The 20,744-nt window shown below is 50.3% G+C and overlaps 1 protein-coding gene across 1 annotated transcript in view; it reads left to right on the top strand.

Annotated features, from left to right (window-relative positions):
* Nucleotides 1-20,744, top strand: part of MTSS2 (MTSS I-BAR domain containing 2) — a 259,210-nt gene that overhangs the window by 148,992 nt on the left and 89,474 nt on the right. The window contains exon 5 of the mRNA XM_068259913.1: nucleotides 5,412-5,503. Within this exon, the coding sequence (XP_068116014.1) occupies nucleotides 5,412-5,503 (92 nt within the window). The remainder of the gene's footprint in view (nucleotides 1-5,411; nucleotides 5,504-20,744) is intronic.

Genomic DNA, 20,744 nt, shown 5'->3' with positions numbered 1-20,744 from the left:
CCCACAGTGTTACTGTGACTTTACTGACACCAGTAGTGAGAGCAGAGGGTATGTGCAAGCCTTCAGATTCACTGGAGCAGGAAGTGGTCCCATAATGCATCACTGCAGCTCAGTGAGGCCCCCACAGTGTTACTGTGACTTTACTAACACCAGTAGTGAGAGCAGAGGGTATGTGCAAGCCTTCAGAGTCACAGGAGCAGGAAGTGATCCCATAATGCATCACTGCAGCTCAGTGAGGCCCACACAGTGTTACTGTGACTTTACTGACACCAGTAGTGAGAGCAGAGGGTATGTGCAAGCCTTCAGAGTCACAGGAGCAGGAAGTCATCCCATAATGCATCACTGCAGCTCAGTGAGGCCCACACAGTGTTACTGTGACTTTACTGACACCAGTAGTGAGAGCAGAGGGTATGTGCAAGCCTTCAGAGTCACAGGAGCAGGAAGTGATCCCATAATGCATCACTGCAACTCAGTGAGGCCCCCACAGTGTTACTGTGACTTTACTGACACCAGTAGTGAGAGCAGAGGGTATGTGCAAGCCTTCAGAGTCACAGGAGCAGGAAGTGATCCCATAATGCATCACTGCAGCTCAGTGAGGCCCCCACAGTGTTACTGTGACTTTACTGACACCAGTAGTGAGAGCAGAGGGTATGTGCAAGCCTTCACATTCACAGGAGCAGGAAGTGATCCCATAATGCATCACTGCAGCTCAGTGATACCCCCACAGTGTTACTGTGACTTTACTGACACCAGTTGTGAGAGCAGAGGGTATGTGCAAGCCTTCAGAGTCACAGGAGCAGGAAGTGATCCCATAATGCATCACTGCAGCTCAGTGAGGCCCCCACAGTGTTACTGTGACTTTACTGACACCAGTAGTGAGAGCAGAGGGTATGTGCAAGCCTTCAGAGTCACAGGAGCATGAAGTCATCCCATAATGCATCACTGCAGCTCAGGGAGGGCACGTGCAGATCTGTACGGCTGTGAATAGCCAGGCAGACATTTTGGTGATTTGTGGCATTGTAAATGAATGGGCTGCGGGTGTGCAATAGATAATAATGATTCAATAGAGCAGCAATTCTAGATGTACACCTGGCTTCTCAGAGACGCAGAGGATGGAGTGACATCCTGAAGGGATGCATTATGGGTCTTGCTTTTGTGTCTCTGAATACCTGCCATACATTCTTTGCTTTAGGACCTGCTGAGGGTATAAGTGGGAAAAGCAGTCTGAGTGATTTAGGGCGGGTTCACACTGGCATCCCGCGACGTTAAACGATGGCCCTGACGCTCATCGCTTAGACCTGAAGTGGGCTAATAACAAGATTTGATGCTTACCCGGGCTTCCTCCAGCCTCACGAGCAGCGCTACTTTCCTTGCCGTCCATGTGTGACCCCTCCCCTATACGCAGAAGAGCCGACTCGAGCGACTGAGCCTGGTGACCGATACCAGGAGGACGGCGAGGGACTCATACGTGTTTATTGGGCTGGAGGAAGCCCCGGGCAAGTATCAGATCTTTGTATTAGCCCATCTCAGGTATGTCCATTCAAATGAATAGACAGCGCCGGAACCGTTTATGTAAATTCCACATTCCAATACCCATTTTCTTTTGCATCATGTGATCCTGGACGCTACATGTAGCTTTCAAACATGGGCGTGACTAGAGGGGAGCGGTCACTGCAACCGCAGGGGGGGCCCAGAGCTGTTAGCTGCCATGATTCAAAGTTACGCCCCTGCATCCAAGATCGATAAGCGCCTCCGTGTTCCCTGCGGGGGTAAAGAAACGATAACGCTGGGAAGAGCCGCCGAAAGCCGCCAAATGCTTTTCTTTAGGTGTGAATTTGGCCTTAGGTGGACTCTGCGCACACACCAGTGCTGGCCGTACACAGGCGGGGCTCACGTGGCAAATTAGTGGTTGTACCGCTCTGACCACTGTCCACAAATGTCATGCAGCAGCAAGCAGATACCAGGCAGCAGTGAGCAGTTACCAGGCAGCAGCGAGCTCTTACCAGGCAGCAGCGAGCAGTTACCAGGCAGCAGTGAGCAGTTACCAGGCAGCAGTGAGCAGTTACCAGGCAGCAGCGAGCAGATACCAGGCAGCAGTGAGCAGTTACCAGGCAGCAGCGAGCTCTTACCAGGCAGCAGCGAGCAGTTACCACGCAGCAGCGAGCACTTACCAGGCAGCAGCGAGCACTTACCAGGCAGCAGTGAGCAGTTACCAGGCAGCAGTGAGCAGTTACCAGGCAGCAGTGAGCAGTTACCAGGCAGCAGCGAGCAGTTACCAGGCAGCAGCAAGCAGTTACCACGCAGCAGCGAGCACTTACCAGGCAGCAGCGAGCACTTACCAGGCAGCAGCGAGCAGTTACCAGGCTCACCAGGCAGCAGCGAGCAGTTACCAGGCAGCAGCGAGCAGCAGATCTGGCAGATTTTAGACTCTTCCATCTCCTTATGGGAAATTCGCAGTATTGCCTTTACTCTGTACAAAGCCCTCCCTGGAAAGGATCTGTATAAAAGTGGCCACTAATGATACAATTTAGAGAACGTCAATCTGATTGGATCGTTTGGAGATTTTTGTACATTAGTGGTCCCAAACGTTAATTCCCAATCTTCATACGAATAACACTTTCCTAAACGATTGTTCCCTATATTGTACCATTAGTGGTCACCTTTCAGGTCGACATGACTCTCTACTCATGTGTTTTATTTTGGCAGCTGGACAGAGAAGCTGCAGTTCAGTAAATATTCTTGTAAATAAAGAGATAACTGAGAATACCCCAGTGAGGAGAAGGACTAGTCCAAAACCTGACAGATCTGTCACATTTTCACTACCTACGCTGTGTATGACAGTGACATAGGTAAAAAGCAATTTATAGTGTATTTTACTTTTAACTAATTTAACTTAAGGTTGCCGCCGGTAGGTATACGCAGAGCCTGGCCCGAGGTTGCCGCCGGTAGGTATACGCAGAGCCTGGCCCGAGGTTGCCGCTGGGAGGTATACGCAGAGCCTGGCCCGAGGTTGCCGCTGGGAGGTATACGCAGAGCCTGGCCCGAGGTTGCCACCGGTAGGTATACGCAGAGCCTGGCCCGAGGTTGCCACCGGTAGGTATACGCAGAGCCTGGCCCAAGGTTGCCACCGGTAGGTATACGCAGAGCCTGGCCCGAGGTTGCCGCCAGTAGGTATACGCAGAGCCTGGCCCGAGGTTGCCGCTGGGAGGTATATGCAGAGCCTGGCCCGAGGTTGCCACCGGTAGGTATACGCAGAGCCTGGCCCGAGGTTGCCGCCGGTAGGTATACGCAGAGCCTGGCCCGAGGTTGCCGCCGGTAGGTGTATGCAGAGCCTGGCCCGAGGTTGCCGCTGGGAGGTATATGCAGAGCCTGGCCCGAGGTTGCCGCCGGTAGGTATATGCAGAGCCTGGCCCGAGGTTGCCACCGGTAGGTATACGCAGAGCCTGGCCCGAGGTTGCCGCTGGAAGGTATACGCAGAGCCTGGCTCGGGGTTGTCGCTGGTAGGTATACGCAGAGCCTGGCCCGAGGTTGCCGCCGGTAGGTGTATGCAGAGCCTGGGCCGAGGTTGCCGCCGGTAGGTATACGCAGAGCCTGGCCCGAGGTTGCCGCCGGTAGGTATACGCAGAGCCTGGCTCGGGGTTGCCGCCGGTAGGTGTATGCAGAGCATCTGTAACACACCTCCCTCGGGATCCGAACACTGGCAGCCCGTCTTCTTCCTGTCCGCTGAGACTTTCCATCCCTCGGGTGAGATTGCTGTTTGTCACATGACAACACACGGCTGTCTCAGCCTAGGGGTAGAGCCACCTGGAGGACAGGAGGGAGAATTACAGCGCTGGATCCCGGGGAAGTAAGAGAAGCGCAGGGGCTACTGCAGATCAAGGGAGGTTAAGGCACAATTCCTCTATTGCTCTACCTACCTGCCAACTCCCCCCCCCCCTCCTGCCTGGTAACTGCTCACTGCTACCTGGTAACTGCTCACTGCTGCCTGGTAACTGCTCACTGCTGCTGCCTGGTAACTGCTTACTGATACCTGGTAACTGCTTGCTGAACACACAGCTCAACAGTCAGTGGAAATAAGCCCTAAGGGCCCTTTCACATGGTCCGTTGAGCTGTGTGCTCACCAAGCAGTTACCAGGCAGCAGCGAGCAGTTACCAGGCAGCAGTGAGCAGATACCAGGCAGCAGTGAGCAGTTACCAGGCAGCAGTGAGCAGTTACCAGGCAGCAGTGAGCAGTTACCAGGCAGCAGTGAGCAGTTACCAGGCAGCAGTGAGCAGTTACCAGGCAGCAGTGAGCAGTTACCAGGCAGCAGTGAGCAGTTACCAGGCAGCAGCGAGCAGTTACCAGGCAGCAGCGAGCAGTTACCAGGCAGTAGTGAGCAGTTACCAGGCAGTAGTGAGCAGTTACCAGGCAGTAGTGAGCAGTTACCAGGCAGCAGTGAGCAGTTACCTGGCAGCAATGAGCAGTTACCAGGCAGTTGTGAGCAGTTACCAGGCAGCAGCAAGCAGTTACCAGGCAGCAGTGAGCAGTTACCAGGCTCACCAGACAGCAGCGAGCAGCTACCAGGCAGCAGTGAGCAGTTACCAGGCAGCAGCGAGCAGTTACCAGGCGGCAGCGAGCAGTTACCAGGCGGCAGCGAGCAGTTACCAGGAGGCAGCGAGCAGTTACCAGGCAGCAGTGAGCAGTTACCAGGCAGCAGTGAGCAGTTACCAGGCAGCAGTGAGCAGTTACCAGGCAGCAGTGAGCAGTTACCAGGCAGCAGTGAGCAGTTACCAGGCAGTTGTGAGCAGTTCCCAGGCAGCAGCAAGCAGTTACCAGGCAGCAGTGAGCAGTTACCAGGCTCACCAGACAGCAGCGAGCAGTTACCAGGCAGCAGTGAGCAGTTACCAGGCAGCAGCGAGCAGTTACCAGGCGGCAGCGAGCAGTTGCCAGGCGGCAGCGAGCAGTTGCCAGGCGGCAGCGAGCAGTTGCCAGGCGGCAGAGAGCAGTTGTGAGCGTTTGAGAGGCATTTCACTGCCTATCAACAGTCTATGGAAAAGAGCCCTGTAAAGAGCTGAAGCTGAAGGTGGCCACTAACTGTCCAATCTCTAGCGAAAAATCGTTTGAGCGAGCAGAAATTCTGATCGGATTGATTGTAAATAACCTCCGTTGGTGGACACAATCAATTATGAACAAGTGAAAAAAATGTCGTCCAAATGAATTTTCGTTGAACCAAAATTTGGATTTTCTTGTTGGTCCTGATAGATAGGAGGCAAAGATTGGTTCATTGATGGTGTAGTGAATGAATTTCTGATCACTCGAACGATTTTTTGTTAGAAATTGGATCATTAGTGGCCACCTTGAGATCTGCTATTGGTTAATGTGTAGTAATGAACAATCTTGCCTATAACTGACCTGTTCCTCCTCCTTGTAGTGCGCTCATGGAGAGTCTGATAACTCCCCTTCAGGAGAGGATAGAAGATTGGAAGAAAACTGCCAACACACTGGACAAGGAGCATGCCCGAGGTGAGAGCGTCTGACGGACCTTCCATTGCCACGTCATAATAAAGGAGAACTCCTCAGAGAGGACAGACCTGTCCATAATGCAGAGCAGAGTGTTACAGCTCTCTCTTATCTCCGATTGCAAGTGCTGAGCAGCCAGCCAATCACCATGCGGTCCAGCACCATGTCATGTGACAGGGATGGAAGCTGCATGGTGATTGGCTGGTAGCACTGCATTAACTACTCACAGATCTCTCCCTCCCGGGCCACCCATGCTCCAGGTCCGTCCATGCTCCCCGGCCACCCGTGCGCTCCCGGGCCACCCATGCTCCAGGTCCGTCCATGCTCTCCGGCCACCCGTGCTCCCGGGCCACCCATGCTCCCGGGCCACCCATGCTCCCGGTCAGTCCCTGCTCCCCGGCCATCCGTGCTCCTGGGCCACCCATGCTCTCCGGCCACCCGTGCTCCCGGGCCACTCATGCTCCCTGGCCATCCGTGCTCTCGGGCCACCTGTGCTCCCCGGCCACCCATGCTCCCGGGCCACCCATGCTTCCGGGCCACCCATGCTTCCGGGCCACCCATGCTCCCGGGACACTCATGCTCCCGGGCCACCCATGCTCCAGGTCCGTCCATGCTCTCCGGCCACCCGTGCTCCCGGGCCACCCATGCTCCCGGGCCACCCATGCTCCCGGTCAGTCCCTGCTCCCCGGCCATCCGTGCTCCTGGGCCACCCATGCTCTCCGGCCACCCGTGCTCCCGGGCCACTCATGCTCCCTGGCCATCCGTGCTCTCGGGCCACCTGTGCTCCCGGGCCACCCATGCTCCCGGGCCACCCATGCTTCCGGGCCACCCATGCTCCCGGGACACTCATGCTCCCGGGCCACCCATGCTCCAGGTCCGTCCATGCTCTCCGGCCACCCATGCTCCCGGGCCACCCATGCTCCCGGGCCACCCATGCTCCCGGTCAGTCCCTGCTCCCCGGCCATCCGTGCTCCTGGGCCACCCATGCTCTCCGGCCACCCGTGCTCCCGGGCCACTCATGCTCCCTGGCCATCTGTGCTCTCGGGCCACCTGTGCTCCCCGGCCACCCATGCTCCCGGGCCACCCATGCTTCCGGGCCACCCATGCTCCCGGGACACTCATGCTCCCGGGCCACTCATGCTCCCTGGCCATCCGTGCTCTCGGGCCACCTGTGCTCCCCGGCCACCCATGCTCCCGGGCCACCCATGCTTCCGGGCCACCCATGCTCCCGGGACACTCATGCTCCCGGGCCACTCATGCTCCCTGGCCATCCGTGCTCTCGGGCCACCTGTGCTCCCCGGCCACCCATGCTTCCGGGCCACCCATGCTCCCGGGACACTCATGCTCCCGGGCCACCCATGCTCCAGGTCCGTCCATGCTCTCCGGCCACCCGTGCTCCCGGGCCACCCATGCTCCCGGGCCACCCATGCTCCCGGTCAGTCCCTGCTCCCCGGCCATCCGTGCTCCTGGGCCACCCATGCTCTCCGGCCACCCGTGCTCCCGGGCCACTCATGCTCCCTGGCCATCCGTGCTCTCGGGCCACCTGTGCTCCCCGGCCACCCATGCTTCCGGGCCACCCATGCTTCCGGGCCACCCATGCTCCCGGGACACTCATGCTCCCGGGCCACCCATGCTTCCGGGCCACCCATGCTCTCCGGCCACCCGCGCTCCCGGGCCACCCATGCTCCCGGGCCACCCATGCTCCCGGTCAGTCCCTGCTCCCCGGCCATCCGTGCTCCTGGGCCACCCATGCTCTCCGGCCACCCGTGCTCCCGGGCCACTCATGCTCCCTGGCCATCCGTGCTCTCGGGCCACCTGTGCTCCCCGGCCACCCATGCTTCCGGGCCACCCATGCTCCCGGGACACTCATGCTCCCGGGCCACCCATGCTTCCGGGCCACCCATGCTCTCCGGCCACCCGCGCTCCCCGGCCACCCATGCTCTCCGGCCACCCGTGCTCCCGGTCAGTTCATGCTCCCGGGCCACTCATGCTCCCCGGCCACCCATGCTCCCTGGCCACCCGCGCTCCCTGGCCACCCATGCTCCCCGGCCTCCCATGCTCCCGAGCCACCCATGCTCCCAGGCCACCCATGCCCCCGGGCCACCCATGCTCCCCGGCCTCCCATGCTCCCGGGCCACCCATGCTCCCCGGCCTCCCATGCTCCCGAGCCACCCATGCTCCCAGGCCACCCATGCTCTCTGGCAACCCATGCTCTCTGGCAACCCATGTTCCCCGGCCACGGCATGAAAACTGGAATAATAACCGTCTCTCAGAGATGTAACTCAGTTTATGCAAATCGTTTTTGTGATTCTCCAGCCATGAACCTTTGTATTGCTTGAGTATGTTAAAGGGAAGGTCCGAGCACTATAAAAAGAAAAAATCCACTTACCTGGGGCTTCCTCCAGCCCTGGCAGCCGTCCTGTGCCCTCGCTGCAGCTCCGCTCCCCACCACCACCCCGGGGCTTCCTCCAGCCCTGGCAGCCGTCCTGTACCCTCGCCGCAGCTCCGCTCCCCGCCACCAACCCGGGCTTCCTCCAGCCCCTGGCAGCCGTCCTGTACCCTCGCCGCAGCTCTGGTGGCTCCCGGTCCCCTCCGGTGCAGATGTCCACCTCGCCAGGTCGGCTTCCTAGTCGGCTTCTCCTGTGCTCCAGCATACGGCTCACGTGGTCACGCTGACACATCCGGACTGTACTGCGCCCTGAGGCTGGAGCCTCTCCAGCCTATGCCTCGGCCCGGCCCTGGCTCCAGCATACGGCTCACGTGGTCACGCTGACACATCCAGACTGTACTGCGCAGGCACCAAACTATTGCTACTACTGCGCAGTACAGCGGATGACGTCCGTGCCAGCGGCGGGGAGCGGAGCTGCGGCGAGGGCACAGGAGGGCTGCCAGGGACTGGAGGAAGCCCCAGGTAAGTAGATTTTTGATTTTTTTTTTTAAACACCTCAGACCTTCCCTTTAAAGTGAACTCAGCAGCATTTTTTAGCCCCTGGGCATCTCAAAAGCATATTAAAAATGCATGCTAACAATGTGGCTCATTACTAAAAAATTGATTCAACCTCTTCTTTTTACATTTACTTGTTTGTTTGAGGCTTTTATTACCCTACTTCAGTGGCCTGCAGTCCACAGAAAGAGCAGGCAGATAAGGACTGCTGTAATTAGCAGTAGCAACGACCAAACAAAATCCTTCATCAGCAGGAGGGGGAAGGACGCTGTTCTTCAGTTTCGAGGAGACACACAAGATAACAGATGAATGGGGGGGGGGGGGGGGGGGGGGGATGGTAACGCCTACAGCTATTAGAAACCAGGACAAACTGCAGAAAAAGAGCTGCTCGGATCCCTAAATGGCTGTGCAGAGATATACCTTTATCACTAGCTTACTCTTATGGAGGAACATCTGTAAGGCAAGAAATCCAGCTAGGCGAAAAGCCAGTTAATGGGAACCTGGGGTGAGAGTTACATGGAAGCCACCATATGTATTTCCTTTTACACAATACCAGTTGTCTTTTGGCTGCAGTAGTGTCTGAGGCACAACCCTAGAACAAGCATGCAGCTAATCCAGTCAGACTTGAGTCAGAAACATCTGATCTGCCTGCTTGTTCAGGATTTATCCTTTAGGCCTCTTTCACAGTGTGACGTTAAAGTCGCACGTTAGAAAAAGTTGTAACGCAGACTAATGCACAGCAATACTAAGTCCGTGCGACATTCACAGTGCACACGTTGCGTTTGTGTGTGACGTGTAGCGTTATTAGAAAGTGCTGCATGCTGTGCGTTATACACGTTATTAGCTGCGGTGGACTGTTTGCACATGCTCAGTAATGACCTGGAAGCATACTTGTCATTGCCTGTATGCTGTACTGTATGTGACCATAACAGGGCATAGAGTTGTGTTGTGTGTAACGTGTAGCGTTATTAGAAAGTGCTGCATGCTGTGTGTTATACACGTTATTAGCTGCGGTGGACTGTTTGCACATGCTCAGTAATGACCTGGAAGCATACTTGTCATCGCCTGTATGCCTACTGTATGCGACCATAACAGGGCATAGAGTTGTGTTGTGTGTAACGTGTAGCGTTATTAGAAAGTGCTGCATGCTGTGCGTTATACACGTTATTAGCTGCGGTGGACTGTTTGCACATGCTCAGTAATGACCTGGAAGCATACTTGTCATCGCCTGTATGCCTACTGTATGTGACCATAACAGGGCATAGAGTTGTGTTGTGTGTAACGTGTAGCGTTATTAGAAAGTGCTGCATGCTGTGTGTTATACACGTTATTAGCTGCGGTGGACTGTTTGCACATGCTCAGTAATGACCTGGAAGCATACTTGTCATCGCCTGTATGCCTACTGTATGCGACCATAACAGGGCATAGAGTTGTGTTGTGTGTAACGTGTAGTGTTATTAGACAGTGCTGCATGCTGTGTGTTATACACGTTATTAGCTGCGGTGGACTGTCTGCACATGCTCAGTAATGACCTGGAAGCATACTTGTCATTGCCTGTATGCCTACTGTATGCGACCATAACAGGGCATAGAGTTGTGTTGTGTGTAACGTGTAGCGTTATTAGAAAGTGCTGCATGCTGTGTGTTATACACGTTATTAGCTGCGGTGGGCTGTTTGCACATGCTCAGTAATGACCTGGAAGCATACTTGTCATTGCCTGTATGCTGTACTGTATGCGACCATAACAGGGCATAGAGTTGTGTTGTGTGTGACGTGTAGCGTTATTAGAAAGTGCTGCATGCTGTGCGTTATACACGTTATTAGCTGCGGAGGACTGTTTGCACATGCTCAGTAATGACCTGGAAGCATACTTGTCATTGCCTGTATGCCTACTGTATGTGACCATAACAGGGCATAGAGTTGTGTTGTGTGTAACGTGTAGCATTATTAGAAAGTGCTGCATGCTGTGCGTTATACACGTTATTAGCTGCGATGGACTGTCTGCACATGCTCAGTAATGACCTGGAAGCATACTTGTCATTGCCTGTATGCCTACTGTATGTGACCATAACAGGGCATAGAGTTGTGTTGTGTGTAACGTGTAGCGTTATTAGAAAGTGCTGCATGCTGTGCGTTATACACGTTATTAGCTGCGGTGGACTGTTTGCACATGCTCAGTAATGACCTGGAAGCATACTTGTCATTGCCTGTGTGCTGTACTGTATGTGACCATAACAGGGCATAGAGTTGTGTTGTGTGTAACGTGTAGCGTTATTAGAAAGTGCTGCATGCAGTGCGTTATACACGTTATTAGCTGCGGTGGACTGTTTGCACATGCTCAGTAATGACCTGGAAGCATACTTGTCATTGCCTGTATGCCCTACTGTATGCGACCATAACAGGGCATAGAGTTGTGTTGTGTGTAACGTGTAGTGTTATTAGAAGGTGCTGCATGCTGTGTGTTATACACGTTATTAGCTGCGGTGGGCTGTTTGCACATGCTCAGTAATGACCTGGAAGCATACTTGTCATTGCCTGTATGCTGTACTGTATGCGACCATAACAGGGCATAGAGTTGTGTTGTGTGTAACGTGTAGTGTTATTAGAAAGTGCTGCAATGCTGTGCGTCATACACGTTATTAGCTGCGGTGGACTGTTTGCACATGCTCAGTAATGACCTGGAAGCATACTTGTCATTGCCTGTATGCCTACTGTATGCGGCCATAACAGGGCATAGAGTTGTGTTGTGTGTAACGTGTAGTGTTATTAGAAGGTGCTGCATGCTGTGTGTTATACACGTTATTAGCTGCGGTGGGCTGTTTGCACATGCTCAGTAATGACCTGGAAGCATACTTGTCATTGCCTGTATGCTGTACTGTATGCGACCATAACAGGGCATAGAGTTGTGTTGTGTGTAACGTGTAGTGTTATTAGAAGGTGCTGCATGCTGTGTGTTATACACGTTATTAGCTGCGGTGGGCTGTTTGCACATGCTCAGTAATGACCTGGAAGCATACTTGTCATTGCCTGTATGCCTACTGTATGTGACCATAACAGGGCATAGAGTTGTGCTGTGTGTAACGTGTAGTGTTATTAGAAAGTGCTGCATGCTGTGTGTTATACACGTTATTAGCTGCATTGGTCTGTCTGCACATGCTCAGTAATGACCTGGAAGCATACTTGTCATTGCCTGTATGCCTACTGTATGCGACCATAACAGGGCATAGAGTTGTGTTGTGTGTAACGTGTAGCGTTATTAGAAAGTGCTGCATGCTGTGCGTTATACACGTTATTAGCTGCGGTGGACTGTTTGCACATGCTCAGTAATGACCTGGAAGCATACTTGTCATTGCCTGTATGCCTACTGTATGTGACCATAACAGGGCATAGAGTTGTGTTGTGTGTAACGTGTAGTGTTATTAGAAAGTGCTGCATGCTGTGTGTTATACACGTTATTAGCTGCGGTAGACTGTCTGCACATGCTCAGTAATGACCTGGAAGAATACTTGTCATTGCCTGTATGCCTACTGTATGCGACCATAACAGGGCATAGAGTTGTGTTGTGTGTAACGTGTAGTGTTATTAGAAAGTGCTGCATGCTGTGCGTTATACACGTTATTAGCTGCGGTAGACTGTCTGCACATGCTCAGTAATGACCTGGAAGAATACTTGTCATTGCCTGTATGCCTACTGTATGCGACCATAACAGGGCATAGAGTTGTGTTGTGTGTAACGTGTAGTGTTATTAGAAAGTGCTGCATGCTGTGCGTTATACATGTTATTAGCTGCGGTGCACTGTCTGCACATGCTCAGTAATGACCTGGAAGCATACTTGTCATTGCCTGTATGCCTACTGTATGCGACCATAACAGGGCATAGAGTTGTGTTGTGTGTAACGTGTAGCGTTATTAGACAGTGCAGCATGCTGTGTGTTATACACGTTATTAGCTGCGGTGGACTGTTTGCACATGCTCAGTAATGACCTGGAAGCATACTTGTCATTGCCTGTATGCCTACTGTATGCGACCATAACAGGGCATAGAGTTGTGTTGTGTGTAATGTGTAGCGTTAATAGACAGTGCAGCATGCTGTGCGTTATACATGTTATTAGCTACGTTGGGCTGTTTGCACATGCTCAGTAATGTCCTGGAAGCATACTTCTCATTGCCTGTATGCCTACTGTATGCGATGATAACAGGGCATAGAGTTGTGTTGTGTGTAACGTGTAGTGTTATTAGAAAGTGCTGCATGCTGTGTGTTATACATGTTATTAGCTGCATTGGACTGTCTGCACATGCTCAGTAATGACCTGGAAGCATACTTGTCATTGCCTGTATGCTGTACTGTATGCGACCATAACAGGGCATAGAGTTGTGTTGTGTGTAACGTGTAGTGTTATTAGAAAGTGCTGCATGCTGTGCGTTATACACGTTATTAGCTGCGGTGGACTGTCTGCACATGCTCAGTAATGACCTGGAAGCATACTTGTCATTGCCTGTATGCTGTACTGTATGTGACCATAACAGGGCATAGAGTTGTGTTGTGTGTAACGTGTAGCGTTATTAGAAAGTGCTGCATGCTGTGTGTTATACACGTTATTAGCTGCATTGGTCTGTCTGCACATGCTCAGTAATGACCTGGAAGTATACTTGTCATTGCCTGTATGCCTACTGTATGCGACCATAACAGGGCATAGAGTTGTGTTGTGTGTAACGTGTAGTGTTATTAGAAGGTGCTGCATGCTGTGCGTTATACACGTTATTAGCTGCGGTGGACTGTCTGCACATGCTCAGTAATGACCTGGAAGCATACTTGTCATTGCCTGTATGCTGTACTGTATGTGACCATAACAGGGCATAGAGTTGTGTTGTGTGTAACGTGTAGCGTTATTAGAAAGTGCTGCATGCCGTGCGTTATACACGTTATTAGCTGCGGTGGACTGTTTGCACATGCTCAGTAATGACCTGGAAGCATACTTGTCATTGCCTGTATGCCTACTGTATGCGACCATAACAGGGCATAGAGTTGTGTTGTGTGTAACGTGTAGTGTTATTAGAAAGTGCTGCATGCTGTGCGTTATACACGTTATTAGCTGCGGTAGACTGTCTGCACATGCTCAGTAATGACCTGGAAGAATACTTGTCATTGCCTGTATGCCTACTGTATGCGACCATAACAGGGCATAGAGTTGTGTTGTGTGTAACGTGTAGTGTTATTAGAAAGTGCTGCATGCTGTGCGTTATACATGTTATTAGCTGCGGTGCACTGTCTGCACATGCTCAGTAATGACCTGGAAGCATACTTGTCATTGCCTGTATGCCTACTGTATGCGACCATAACAGGGCATAGAGTTGTGTTGTGTGTAATGTGTAGCGTTAATAGACAGTGCAGCATGCTGTGCGTTATACATGTTATTAGCTACGTTGGGCTGTTTGCACATGCTCAGTAATGTCCTGGAAGCATACTTCTCATTGCCTGTATGCCTACTGTATGCGATGATAACAGGGCATAGAGTTGTGTTGTGTGTAACGTGTAGTGTTATTAGAAAGTGCTGCATGCTGTGTGTTATACATGTTATTAGCTGCGGTGGGCTGTCTGCACATGCTCAGTAATGACCTGGAAGCATACTTGTCATTGCCTGTATGCTGTACTGTATGCGACCATAACAGGGCATAGAGTTGTGTTGTGTGTAACGTGTAGTGTTATTAGAAGGTGCTGCATGCTGTGCGTTATACACGTTATTAGCTGCGGTGGACTGTCTGCACATGCTCAGTAATGACCTGGAAGCATACTTGTCATTGCCTGTATGCTGTACTGTATGTGACCATAACAGGGCATAGAGTTGTGTTGTGTGTAACGTGTAGCGTTATTAGAAAGTGCTGCATGCTGTGCGTTATACACGTTATTAGCTGCGTTGGACTGTTTGCACATGCTCAGTAATGACCTGGAAGCATACTGGTCATTGCCTGTATGCTGTACTGTATGCGACCATAACAGGGCATAGAGTTGTGTTGTGTGTAACGTGTAGTGTTATTAGACAGTGCTGCATGCTGTGCGTTATACACGTTATTAGCTGCGGTGGACTGTCTGCACATGCTCAGTAATGACCTGGAAGCATACTTGTCATTGCCTGTATGCTGTACTGTATGCGACCATAACAGGGCATAGAGTTGTGTTGTGTGTAACGTGTAGTGTTATTAGAAAGTGCTGCATGCTGTGCGTTATACACGTTATTAGCTGCATTGGTCTGTCTGCACATGCTCAGTAATGACCTGGAAGTATACTTGTCATTGCCTGTATGCCCTACTGTATGCGACCATAACAGGGCATAGAGTTGTGTTGTGTGTAACGTGTAGTGTTATTAGAAAGTGCTGCATGCCGTGCGTTATACACGTTATTAGCTGCGGTGGACTGTTTGCACATGCTCAGTAATGACCTGGAAGCATACTTGTCATTGCCTGTATGCCTACTGTATGCGACCATAACAGGGCATAGAGTTGTGTTGTGTGTAACGTGTAGTGTTATTAGAGAGTGCTGCATGCTGTGTGTTATACACGTTATTAGCTGCGGTGGACTGTCTGCACATGCTCAGTAATGACCTGGAAGCATACTTGTCATTGCCTGTATGCCTACTGTATGCGACCATAACAGGGCATAGAGTTGTGTTGTGTGTAACGTGTAGTGTTATTAGAAGGTGCTGCATGCTGTGCGTTATACATGTTATTAGCTGCAGTGGGCTGTCTGCACATGCTCAGTAATGACCTGGAAGCATACTTGTCATTGCCTGTATGCCTACTGTATGTGACCATAACAGGGCATAGAGTTGTGTTGTGTGTAACATGTAGCGTTATTAGAAAGTGCTGCATGCTGTGCGTTATACATGTTATTAGCTGCATTGGACTGTCTGCACATGCTCAGTAATGACCTGGAAGCATACTTGTCATTGCCTGTATGCTGTACTGTATGCGACCATAACAGGGCATAGAGTTGTGTTGTGTGTAACGTGTAGCGTTATTAGATAGTGCTGCATGCTGTGCGTTATACACGTTATTAGCTGCGGTGGACTGTCTGCACATGCTCAGTAATGACCTGGAAGCATACTTGTCATTGCCTGTATGCCTACTGTATGCGACCATAACAGGGCATAGAGTTGTGTTGTGTGTAACGTGTAGTGTTATTAGAAAGTGCTGCATGCTGTGCGTTATACACGTTATTAGCTGCGGTGGACTGTCTGCACATGCTCAGTAATGACCTGGAAGCATACTTGTCATTGCCTGTATGCTGTACTGTATGTGACCATAACAGGGCATAGAGTTGTGTTGTGTGTAACGTGTAGCGTTATTAGAAAGTGCTGCATGCTGTGTGTTATACACGTTATTAGCTGCATTGGTCTGTCTGCACATGCTCAGTAATGACCTGGAAGTATACTTGTCATTGCCTGTATGCCTACTGTATGCGACCATAACAGGGCATAGAGTTGTGTTGTGTGTAACGTGTAGTGTTATTAGAAAGTGCTGCATTCTGTGCGTTATACACATTATTAGCTGCATTGGTCTGTCTGCACATGCTCAGTAATGACCTGGAAGTATACTTGTCATTGCCTGTATGCCTACTGTATGCGACCATAACAGGGCATAGAGTTGTGTTGTGTGTAACGTGTAGTGTTATTAGAAAGTGCTGCATGCTGTGCGTTATACACGTTATTAGCTGCGGTGGACTGTCTGCACATGCTCAGTAATGACCTGGAAGCATACTTGTCATTGCCTGTATGCCTACTGTATGCGACCATAACAGGGCATAGAGTTGTGTTGTGTGTAACGTGTAGTGTTATTAGAAAGTGCTGCATGCTGTGCGTTATACACGTTATTAGCTGCGGTGGACTGTCTGCACATGCTCAGTAATGACCTGGAAGCATACTTGTCATTGCCTGTATGCCTACTGTATGCGACCATAACAGGGCATAGAGTTGTGTTGTGTGTAACGTGTAGTGTTATTAGAAAGTGCTGCATGCTGTGCGTTATACACGTTATTAGCTGCGGTGGACTGTCTGCACATGCTCAGTAATGACCTGGAAGCATACTTGTCATTGCCTGTATGCTGTACTGTATGTGACCATAACAGGGCATAGAGTTGTGTTGTGTGTAACGTGTAGCGTTATTAGAAAGTGCTGCATGCTGTGTGTTATACACGTTATTAGCTGCATTGGTCTGTCTGCACATGCTCAGTAATGACCTGGAAGTATACTTGTCATTGCCTGTATGCCTACTGTATGCGACCATAACAGGGCATAGAGTTGTGTTGTGTGTAACGTGTAGCGTTATTAGACAGTGCTGCATGCTGTGTGTTATACACGTTATTAGCTGCGGTAGACTGTCTGCACATGCTCAGTAATGACCTGGAAGCATACTTGTCATTGCCTGTATGCCTACTGTATGCGACCATAACAGGGCATAGAGTTGTGTTGTGTGTAACGTGTAGTGTTATTAGAAAGTGCTGCATGCTGTGCGTTATACACGTTATTAGCTGCGGTGGACTGTCTGCACATGCTCAGTAATGACCTGGAAGCATACTTGTCATTGCCTGTATGCCTACTGTATGCGACCATAACAGGGCATAGAGTTGTGTTGTGTGTAACGTGTAGTGTTATTAGAAAGTGCTGCATGCTGTGCGTTATACACGTTATTAGCTGCGGTGGACTGTCTGCACATGCTCAGTAATGACCTGGAAGCATACTTGTCATTGCCTGTATGCCTACTGTATGTGACCATAACAGGGCATAGAGTTGTGTTGTGTGTAACGTGTAGTGTTATTAGAAAGTGCTGCATGCTGTGCGTTATACACGTTATTAGCTGCGGTGGACTGTCTGCACATGCTCAGTAATGACCTGGAAGCATACTTGTCATTGCCTGTATGCCTACTGTATGTGACCATAACAGGGCATAGAGTTGTGTTGTGTGTAACGTGTAGCGTTATTAGAAAGTGCTGCATGCTGTGCGTTATACACGTTATTAGCTGCGGTGGACTGTCTGCACATGCTCAGTAATGACCTGGAAGCATACTTGTCATTGCCTGTATGCCTACTGTATGTGACCATAACAGGGCATAGAGTTGTGTTGTGTGTAACGTGTAGCGTTATTAGAAAGTGCTGCATGCTGTGCGTTATACACGTTATTAGCTGCGGTGGACTGTCTGCACATGCTCAGTAATGACCTGGAAGCATACTTGTCATTGCCTGTATGCCTACTGTATGCGACCATAACAGGGCATAGAGTTGTGTTGTGTGTAACGTGTAGTGTTATTAGAAAGTGCTGCATGCTGTGCGTTATACACGTTATTAGCTGTGGTGGACTGTCTGCACATGCTCAGTAATGACCTGGAAGCATACTTGTCATTGCCTGTATGCCTACTGTATGTGACCATAACAGGGCATAGAGTTGTGTTGTGTGTAACGTGTAGTGTTATTAGACAGTGCTGCATGCTGTGCGTTATACACGTTATTAGCTGCGGTGGACTGTTTGCACATGCTCAGTAATGACCTGGAAGCATACTGGTCATTGCCTGTATGCCTACTGTATGCGACCATAACAGGGCATAGAGTTGTGTTGTGTGTAGCGTGTAGTGTTATTAGAAAGTGCTGCATGCTGTGCGTTATACACGTTATTAGCTGCGGTGCACTGTCTGCACATGCTCAGTAATGACCTGGAAGCATACTTGTCATTGCCTGTATGCTGTACTGTATGCGACCATAACAGGGCATAGAGTTGTGTTGTGTGTAACGTGTAGTGTTATTAGAAAGTGCTGCATGCTGTGCGTTATACACGTTATTAGCTGTGGTGGACTGTCTGCACATGCTCAGTAATGACCTGGAAGCATACTTGTCATTGCCTGTATGCTGTACTGTATGCGACCATAACAGGGCATAGAGTTGTGTTGTGTGTAACGTGTAGTGTTATTAGAAAGTGCTGCATGCTGTGCGTTATACACGTTATTAGCTGTGGTGGACTGTCTGCACATGCTCAGTAATGACCTGGAAGCATACTTGTCATTGCCTGTATGCTGTACTGTATGCGACCATAACAGGGCATAGAGTTGTGTTGTGTGTAACGTGTAGTGTTATTAGAAAGTGCTGCATGCTGTGCGTTATACACGTTATTAGCTGTGGTGGACTGTCTGCACATGCTCAGTAATGACCTGGAAGCATACTTGTCATTGCCTGTATGCCTACTGTATGCGACCATAACAGGGCATAGAGTTGTGTTGTGTGTAACGTGTAGTGTTATTAGAAAGTGCTGCATGCTGTGCGTTATACACGTTATTAGCTGCGGTGGACAGTTTGCACATGCTCAGTAATGACCTGGAAGCATACTTGTCATTGCCTGTATGCCTACTGTATGCAACCATAACAGGGCATAGAGTTGTGTTGTGTGTAATGTGTAGTGTTATTAGAAAGTGCTGCATGCTGTGCGTTATACACGTTATTAGCTGCGGTGGGCTGTCTGCACATGCTCAGTAATGACCTGGAAGCATACTTGTCATTGCCTGTATGCCCTACTGTATGCGACCATAACAGGGCATAGAGTTGTGTTGTGTGTAACGTGTAGTGTTATTAGAAAGTGCTGCATGCTGTGCGTTATACACGTTATTAGCTGTGTTGGACTGTTTGCACATGCTCAGTAATGACCTGGAAGCATACTTGTCATTGCCTGTATGCCTACTGTATGTGACCATAACAGGGCATAGAGTTGTGTTGTGTGTAACGTGTAGTGTTATTAGAAAGTGCTGCATGCTGTGTGTTATACACGTTATTAGCTGCAGTGGACTGTTTGCACATGCTCAGTAATGACCTGGAAGCATACTTGTCATTGCCTGTATGCCTACTGTATGTGACCATAACAGGGCATAGAGTTGTGTTGTGTGTAATGTGTAGTGTTATTAGAAAGTGCTGCATGCTGTGCGTTATACACGTTATTAGCTGCGGTGGACTGTTTGCACATGCTCAGTAATGACCTGGAAGCATACTTGTCATTGCCTGTATGCTGTACTGTATGTGACCATAACAGGGCATAGAGTTGTGTTGTGTGTAACGTGTAGTGTTATTAGAAAGTGCTGTATGCTGTGCGTTATACACGTTATTAGCTGCGGTGGACTGTCTGCACATGCTCAGTAATGACCTGGAAGCATACTTGTCATTGCCTGTATGCCTACTGTATGCAACCATAACAGGGCATAGAGTTGTGTTGTGTGTAATGTGTAGCGTTATTAGAAAGTGCAGCATGCTGTGCGTTATACACGTTATTAGCTGCGGTGGACTGTCTGCACATGCTCAGTAATGACCTGGAAGCATACTTGTCATTGCCTGTATGCCTACTGTATGCGACCATAACAGGGCATAGAGTTGTGTTGTGTGTAATGTGTAGTGTTATTAGAAAGTGCTGCATGCTGTGCGTTATACACGTTATTAGCTGCGGTGGACTGTCTGCACATGCTCAGTAATTACCTGGAAGCATACTTGTCATTGCCTGTATGCCTACTGTATGCGACCATAACAGGGCATAGAGTTGTGTTGTGTGTAACGTGTAGCGTTATTAGATAGTGCTGCATGCTGTGCGTTATACACGTTATTAGCTGCAGTGGACTGTCTGCACATGCTCAGTAATGACCTGGAAGCATACTTGTCATTGCCTGTATGCCTACTGTATGCGACCATAACAGGGCATAGAGTTGTGCTGTGTGTAACGTGTAACGTTATTAGAAAGTGCTGCATGCTGTGCGTTATACACGTTATTAGCTGCGGTGGACTGTCTGCACATGCTCAGTAATGACCTGGAAGCATACTTGTCATTGCCTGTATGCCTACTGTATGCGACCATAACAGGGCATAGAGTTGTGTTGTGTGTAACGTGTAGTGTTATTAGAAAGTGCTGCATGCTGTGCGTTATACACGTTATTAGCTGCGGTGGACTGTCTGCACATGCTCAGTAATGACCTGGAAGCATACTTGTCATTGCCTGTATGCTGTACTGTATGTGACCATAACAGGGCATAGAGTTGTGTTGTGTGTAACGTGTAGCGTTATTAGAAAGTGCTGCATGCTGTGTGTTATACACGTTATTAGCTGCATTGGTCTGTCTGCACATGCTCAGTAATGACCTGGAAGTATACTTGTCATTGCCTGTATGCCTACTGTATGCGACCATAACAGGGCATAGAGTTGTGTTGTGTGTAACGTGTAGCGTTATTAGACAGTGCTGCATGCTGTGTGTTATACACGTTATTAGCTGCGGTAGACTGTCTGCACAT

The sequence above is a fragment of the Hyperolius riggenbachi genome, chromosome 11, assembly GCF_040937935.1.
Source record: "Hyperolius riggenbachi isolate aHypRig1 chromosome 11, aHypRig1.pri, whole genome shotgun sequence".
Taxonomy (NCBI): Eukaryota; Metazoa; Chordata; class Amphibia; order Anura; family Hyperoliidae; genus Hyperolius; species Hyperolius riggenbachi.
The sequence above is the reverse complement of the archived record's forward strand: the minus strand, read 5'-3'. Positions and strand labels throughout refer to the sequence as shown.